At 34.2% G+C, this 7,934-nt stretch overlaps 1 protein-coding gene across 4 annotated transcripts in view; it reads left to right on the top strand.

Moving 5' to 3' along the window:
• The first annotated feature begins 2,302 nt into the window (after nt 1-2,302).
• Nucleotides 2,303-7,934, top strand: part of LOC127807329 (uncharacterized) — a 42,695-nt gene continuing 37,063 nt past the window's right edge. The window contains exons 1-3 of one of the 4 annotated variants that reach the window (XM_052345062.1): nt 2,303-2,710; nt 5,599-5,665; nt 5,761-5,874. In XM_052345062.1, coding sequence (XP_052201022.1) covers nt 2,474-2,710; nt 5,599-5,665; nt 5,761-5,874 — 418 coding nt within the window. In that variant the 5' untranslated portion in view covers nt 2,303-2,473. Of the gene's footprint in view, nt 2,711-5,598; nt 5,666-5,760; nt 5,875-7,934 lie in introns of those variants that run through there. The other 3 variants (XM_052345059.1, XM_052345061.1, XM_052345060.1) reach the window with 3 other exon arrangements.

The raw sequence follows: 7,934 nt of genomic DNA, 5'->3' as shown, positions 1-7,934 counted from the left end.
TATTTCTCATGCTTAATTCTATATATTATTGGTTTATGTTGCATTATTAATAATTTTCAACTTTGATTTAGTTAAAAATAACATCAAATTATATCATAAAGTTTAAAAAATAAAAAAAATAGCAGTTTTCTTAAGCGCCGCCTAGGCGCTAGGCCCCAGCCTGACGCCCGACTAGCGCCTAGCGCCTTTTAGAACACTGGATAATAGCAATGTCTCTTGTCTGATAAAGTTTTATAATTCGACAATGACAATGACAGTACCTCCCCTCCAATGATAACTATTATGAGAAGGGATGGCGATGGTAGCCAAAAATAAAGCAAGAATTATTATTCATTTACTTTGTGAACAAATCTACGAGAAATGCATTAAATGATTGTTATTATTCTTCTAACAGCTGTATATGATTAGATCCACATGAAGTTGAAAGATTTTAAAATGGTGAGTAAATATAACTGTATTTTTTTCAAAATCAATTCATAATTACAATTATATGGATTTAGGATTGCTGATATATGTATATATATGTGTGTGTGTGTTATAAAACACATTATATACATTTCAGACCTCCAATGTGCTCCCACAACAACAATAATAGGGATTTAAAAAATATTCTACACTAATTTTCTGTCTATTTGTGATTAAATAAAATAAATGAATTTTTATTAAAAATTTATTAATATCACCCCACTAACTCTACATCATTTCTCTTTATGAATGCATATGTATACAATGATCATGAACATTATGATTGTGGTCGAGATTGTGATCACGACAAAAATAATTATGAGAATTGTGAAAAATGTATTCAAAATAAAAATACCACAAATAATAACAAAAAGTGGACAAAATCTAAAAAGAAATAGGGAACAAAATGACACTTCACAAAAATCTAAAATGAATCATGAAAATAACTATTATAAATATCGTATCAAAGGGTATTGGCTACTTGTTATACAAACAAATATTTTGTGAATTGCCCTATAAGGTATAAGTCGAGCGATTGGATGCTGGTGTCAATCTAATAGATTGCAAGTTCAATCATCTCCTACACAATATTAAAGGCCTAACTTATGATTTATCTCCTCTAGGGTAATTAAATTTATGAGTACCGGAAGCTGCTCAATAATAGTTATTCTACATATTTTGTGAATCACCAAGCTTCACAAAATAAAAAAGATAACAAAATTAAACAAATTAATGGAATCAAAAGATTTTGATTGAATTGGTCGAACATGTGTTATTAATTTAGATGCCTCCTATTTCTTTAAATGCCTAGATTGAAAAATAAACCACTTAATCAATGATGGAATTGTCCACACTGATTAAGTTATCATAGAAAGCACTGTTAGTTTAACAATTAGCAATAGTTTAACAATTCAAGAATATCATTGAAAATTGTTCAATTGATTCAAATAATCAACAACTGATTCAACATAAATGTAAGGGAACATTTAGCTCATCCAAATATTTTACATATTCGCATTTCTCATTAATTAATTTAAGTGTTAGAGACAAAACTAAAGACATTCGACTCATCAAAGCATTTTACATACTTACATTTTTTATTGATTAACTCGAGCATCAAAGGTTAAATAAGGGGCATTAATCTCATTTAAGTATTATACAAATCACTTTTATGATTAACTATCTCGAATGTTAAAGATTAAATTAGGAGATCTATCCCCATATCTTTTTATAAATACTTGATCTAGAGTTGTCTCGTGATAATTGATTTATAACTCTATTATAATAAATTAAAAAAGAATAAAAGGGAGAGAGGGCAATCATCTGCTATGGATTATAGTGAATCGTGGCCAATAATTTTGAAATATATTTTTTATTTTATATTAAACATGACTTAATTTAATTTAATTAGATAAGAATATAAAATTTTGCAACATTATTTATTATACCTGACCATTACAAGGAAGTTCTTATTTAGTAAAAAATAAAATTTTAGATATGTACAAATTTTAAGAGATATACAATCAATTTATTTAATATCGTTAATAATGAAAAAGTGTCATAATTAATTTAAAAAAAATTAAGAACCAATTAAGTGAATTTAAAATTCATAAAAATATTGACATCAAATAACTAAAATTCAAAGAGGGAATAATACATACCTCCTCCAAGTTGTTACAACTCATTTGCAACCAATTCTTGTAGAATTAGAACTTCAAATCACAGTTTGAATGATTCCAATCGAAAAAGAATTTTAATTATATTATTGAGAAATTAAAAAGTACTTTGAAAAAACAGTTACGTTAATTTTCGCAAAAGTTAATCATCACTACAGAACGGGTTATAGAGATTACTTCTCAAGGCGGGAACAGCCTCCGAATTCCCTCCACATATCTCTCTCTCTCCAGATCAGCTTTGGCGTTGCTCCTTCCCCAGAAGTCCCCCAATTTGGATCGCTGAGCCAAAACCCTAAAAATTCAAAACCCCTAATTGAGCCGATCCTGATCCGATGGAGGGGTCGCCGCAGGAAGCGACGACCGCCGGAGACCAAGATCGGCTGCAGCCGGAACAAAGGCGGGTGCGCCGGAGACTGGTTCAGTCCACACTGTTCCCGCCTAAGCCCCAAGAGAATGCGGCGGAGAGAGAGCGCGAAGATTGCGAGAAAGAGGACGGCGATGACGACGAAGAGTACTGCGGCAGTAAACGCAAGACAAAGAGGAAGCCGAAGCCGAGAGCTTCTAAGAAGGTGAGTTTTTTAAGTTTGCAGTTACTTCGCGTTGGTTGGTGCTTTAATCTTTTGATCGTGCTGATTTCCGAGTCAATTGGGCGAAATGTGTTTTCTTATATTTTATTATTAAGTTTTTATGGCTTTTTATGTGAAATGTGTTGTCAATTGCGGACAGTTTAGCATGTTTTGTTGTTCAAGGGCCGGGAATTCCCCAGAGTGGGGAAATCCGTCCTGTGTCAATACTGTTTGGTTAGGGGATATAGAAAACTTAGCTTGATTAGGTCAGAGGTGGCAGTGTTTGGAACTATTTGATTGCTCCTTGTTTTTCTGTCTATATTTTTGGTCCCTAGCACCAGCTTAATAAAAACTGTTGCATTGGGGAGTAAGATGACTTTCTAGTTTCACATTTTGGATTGTGGTGTAGAGAATGTGTCAAATGTTTCTGGCGTGGCCACATGCAAGTATAAGAGGAATGGTGTTCTATATCTGCAATTTGACTTGTGAAACTTAGTACCATACCGATGCATCTCATATTTTCCGTCCAGTGTTGTCCTCTTCCTCGTGATTGTCTTTTGATTTCCGAAACTCTACCTATATGAATCATGATACGAGCATACTCTTATTTTGATGCATCTGTGCATTTGGATTTTCCCGTTCAGTGTTTTCCAATAGACTTGCAGCGGGTAACCTGCTGTAAATTATTGAAGACTTCTTGAGGACTTGTATATCTCTATATCAAACATTTTATTTGCTGGGGTCATTAAACTGCAACATTTGGCATGCTAGTTAATATTGAATTCAGACAGATACCATAGGTGGACCTGACTCGAGAAGAAGGCGAGTGAACAATTGTTTGAAAGAGAAAATCACGTCTCTGTTTATTTTAACTAGATCCAGTGCCTGTTTATTTTATCAAGATCAACATACACCTGCACTGTCTTGTAAAATTGTTATTTTTCACCTCCAAGAGTTGGATTGATAATAAGGGTTGAAACTTGAACCCAGTTGAGTATTATTATTCATAGGCAGTGCCATGTAAACAAAATTTTATATTGAAAACAAAATCTAAAAATGAGGTGGCTTTTGTATATTCACTTAATGGGAAGAAAAAAATTCTATCATATTGACTTATAATTGCAGAGTTACCATTACATATATTTCCATGTAAACTTTTACAAAGTATCAATTTCCTTTTTGAGATTGAGCAATGGAATAAGATTAGTATATGCGCTAAAATTGAGTGCCACTTTGCCAATTTATACTCACGAACAACATGGATGTTCAAGTACATGGATAAATGACTTGAAATATCTTTTTGTGGAGCATAATTTACCTATTATTTTTATCCATGCCATACAAATGAAATTTAATTATGTAAAATTCTAAAGCCCCCCAATTTTTATCTTTAAAATTCTAAAATCTTCACACCAGGAATTTAAACTATGTCCCTCTCTCTTAACTCTTAAAGTTTGAAATCCCCAAGGAAAACAACAGGAAAAAAGCCTCTCTTCTACTAATAGGAGAAGGAAACATCCATTCCCAATATTTTCAAAGCTCCTAAAAAAAAAAAACCAAAAAGAAGAAAAAAAATATGCTCATTTGGAATTTCACCATCGTGTGCTGTCTGACAAAATAAAAAAACCTATTATTCAATCATATATGCAACTGTGGAAACCCCGCCTTTATTTTCCTAAATGAAAAAGAATAGTGATATTCTTAAAATTTTGAAAACTTCATCTAAACAAATGGGAAAAAGTTAACCCCAATTATAAGATCCCATGCACTAGTAGTATATATATGTAGTAGAGAATTTTGGGTTGTGAAAGAAAGAACATGGAAATTAGAGGGTAATTTAGATGTTTAATAGACTTTTGATTCATCCGGATTTGCTCTATGCGTTACCATCATAGTTTTAAATGCTTTTGTTGAACCATTAGGAGGCCATATCTTTTAGGATAAAACCACAAGGTTGCAAAATTTCCCCAATTTTGTTCCATTGTATAGTGGATGAGAGCCAAGAATGTTTATTCTTTAGGGTAAATTGACTGTACACCCCCAGTTGTTTGGGGATTTTGCCCAAACACCCCCTATGGTTTCATTTTAGTCAAATTAGTCCTTGCACTTTGATTAAATCACCAAAATACCCTCTCTGTTACTGTGTCAATTAAACTGTAATTAACATAAAATTAAACTTAATATCTCTAATTAAAAAGAAAAAAAAAAAAAAAGTCCTCACTGGTCAGAACTCAGATGTGTTCCAGCATGGTTCTGGTGCTGAACCCATCGCCAGAACCCACCAGCGGTGGAGAGAGAGGGAGAGAGTGGCGTTGCTGCCATTGGCCTCTCTCTCTCTCTCTCTCTGTGGAACCCATCTAGTGAGCTCTGGTGCCAGAACCCATTGCTGGGTTCTAGCCATTGCTTGAACATTGCTGGAACCCAGCAAGGGTTCTAGCGCCAGAACTCAGATGGATTCCAGCTAGTGAGGTTTTTTATTTTTTATTATTCTTATTATTTTTGTTTTTTCTCTTTTTAATTAGATAGATATTAAGTTTAATTTTATGTTAATGTAGTTTAATTGACAGTGTTAATATTGGAATGGTGTATTCTGGGGATTTAATCAAAGTACAGGGACACATTTGGCTAAAAATAAACCTTGGGGTGGGGGGGGGTCTGGGCAAAAGCTTTAAACCATGGGGTGTGTGGTCAAGTTACCCTATTATTCATTATGCTTCTTAGCAGCAGGTTATGTTTCTAAAACAATTTTGCATTCTATCATTGTTGTCATCTTTCATAATTCTTTCAGTTTTTCTGAGGAAGTTTCAGGATATCTACACCTTTGACAGTCTTACAAACTGTTGATATTTTAATGTTAAAGAAGTTTCATTAATCCGTTCCATTTGACATAGGTTGCCATAAATTATACAGAGATCCCGAGCAGTAATTTGGATGGTAAACATTTTCAGGCTACAGTTAGTAAGTGCACACCATGCTCTGGTGGTCTCTTATTTTAGTTAAGATATCATAAACTCTGAATATTTATTACCATATACTATTTGGGTTGCATGCAGAGTCCAGTTCATTCTCAAGAGCTTCTGGGGAAGAACACCCACAAAAAGAACAGCAGTGTGTTGGTTCACCTGAAGAAAATGATAAAACCTGCTCTCCTTTAGAATCTGCAGCCAGTATGTCAATTTATCATATTATAAGCCTCAAGAATATGTTTGTCTTTCATTTAACTCTTTAGCCATTACATTTTCTCACTGGTATGTCAAGATCTTTAGAAAAAATGTGATCTAAATTATGGGAAGGGATGTTTCACAGCTAGCTTAAGTAGATTGCACGTGCTTGACATTCAACTCTCCATGGGCTTGACGCTTGTGTCTGGCCACGTTGGTAGGTTTATACTCAAATTGCGGTGGGGACAGTCGTGGGTAACTGTTCAAAGGAGGGCCGCTATCAATGTAAGCATGGCTTGTCTTGAAATGTGGCCAACTAATTTAGAAATTAGTTGAGACTTGAGGGATTTTTGGTAACCCAAGATTGGACTGGTTAAGTCTACTTATATAGCTCTCCAATTTGAATGCCATAACCATGAAATGATGATTGCACCTCCTTTAGACGTATTCATATTTAAATCCATTAGCAAAATTTGGGGATATAACATAGATGTACTTAAGTAATGATGGAGTGGGTATATCTGCATGCTGAAAGTATAGTGACTTCCGAATGGACTCCTTGTGAAGATTATGGGTTTTTATTGCTAAAACTGTACAAATTGCTTGACTATACTAGATAAACTTGGACATCTAACACAGAGAAATTTGTCATTATGGACTATGGAGTGGGTGCATCTGCATACTGAGAACTATAGCGACTTCTAATTGGACACCACAAAGATTATAAGTTTCGAATGCCACATATAAAGTGTTATTTTTCTTAGACACGAAAGTTCCTTAAATGCAATTTACAAGTTCATGCCCATGGTATCTTATTTTGCATGAATAATGGGCTAGTGAACTTCCTAATTTAGCCAACCTCAACCAAAGTTGGCAAAGTTGTAAAATGGCCATTTATGATAAGTCTACATGGAGTTCAGGTAACTTTGGGGCCGTAAAAAAGAAATGCACAGACTAATAACTTCGTTACATGCAACCCTCTTACGGTAGGCATTAGTTGTTATGGACATTGAAGGCCTATGAACCATGTTAATGCTTGATGTCATGTCTTAAGGTAATTATAAGGGTTATTTCAAGTATAATGGGTGCTTAATAAGATTTTAAAGTTGTTCAAGGTTCCACTTCGTACTTCTCATTTTGTTATGTGTTTTTGTAATTTTTGGGCTAGGAAGCATATGCAACTCGGTAAGGTTTGCCAATATCGTGATACTTGGATTAGTAACATCTAAGGACAGTATAGATTTTTCAAAATAATTAGGGTTGCTAAGTTGGCAGTGTATGCTTCTTTCTCCCCACCCCTCAAGTACTTTCTTTCTTCTTTTAGGCTATGTTTGGTATGACTAAAATGAGGGAAAAGGAATGGGAATGGGCATGGGAATGGAATGGCTCCTCCATTCTATCGCCATGTTTGGTACAAACAAGAATGGAGTGAGAGTATTTAGAGGCAAGCCAGAGGGTCTTCTTGGCAGAGCCATGTTAAAAGGATGGCTTTGGCAGCCACGGTCTACCACATTTGGGTTGCTAGAAATCGGAGCATTTTTGAGAATGTAAAGCCTTGTAGTGAGAATATTTCATATAAGATTAAAACTTTTGTATACAAAGTTATGTTTTATTTGTATCCTCATGTTTTGATCCAGTATGAGATTCTTCTTTAGGGGCTTTAGTTTTGTTGCCTCTGTAGTCCCGGGTATGTCTGGTGTATGTTGTAAAGTTATACATATTTACATTTGATAAAAAAAAAAAGAAAAGGAATGGAGTGACGATTCTATTCTGTTATCATGTTTGAAACGCCTTCATTTTCGTTAGAACTAGTGTTGTATATATATTATATATATATGCTAGATAGTGTTGTTCATATATATTAGGAAGATATGTTGTCCCATGCTTGTACCTTGTACAATGGTATATATATGTGTATATATATATATACACACATCACATTGTGAATAAAGGATATAATATACTTTTTTTCTCTCAAAATACAACATGGTATTAGAGCCACTAGACAAATCTTAACCCAACCCTAGATCCAGCTGTCGTCACCGTTATTTCTGCCAACCGGCACC

The sequence above is a fragment of the Diospyros lotus genome, chromosome 8, assembly GCF_014633365.1.
Source record: "Diospyros lotus cultivar Yz01 chromosome 8, ASM1463336v1, whole genome shotgun sequence".
Taxonomy (NCBI): domain Eukaryota; kingdom Viridiplantae; phylum Streptophyta; class Magnoliopsida; order Ericales; family Ebenaceae; genus Diospyros; species Diospyros lotus.
The sequence above is the reverse complement of the archived record's forward strand: the minus strand, read 5'-3'. Positions and strand labels throughout refer to the sequence as shown.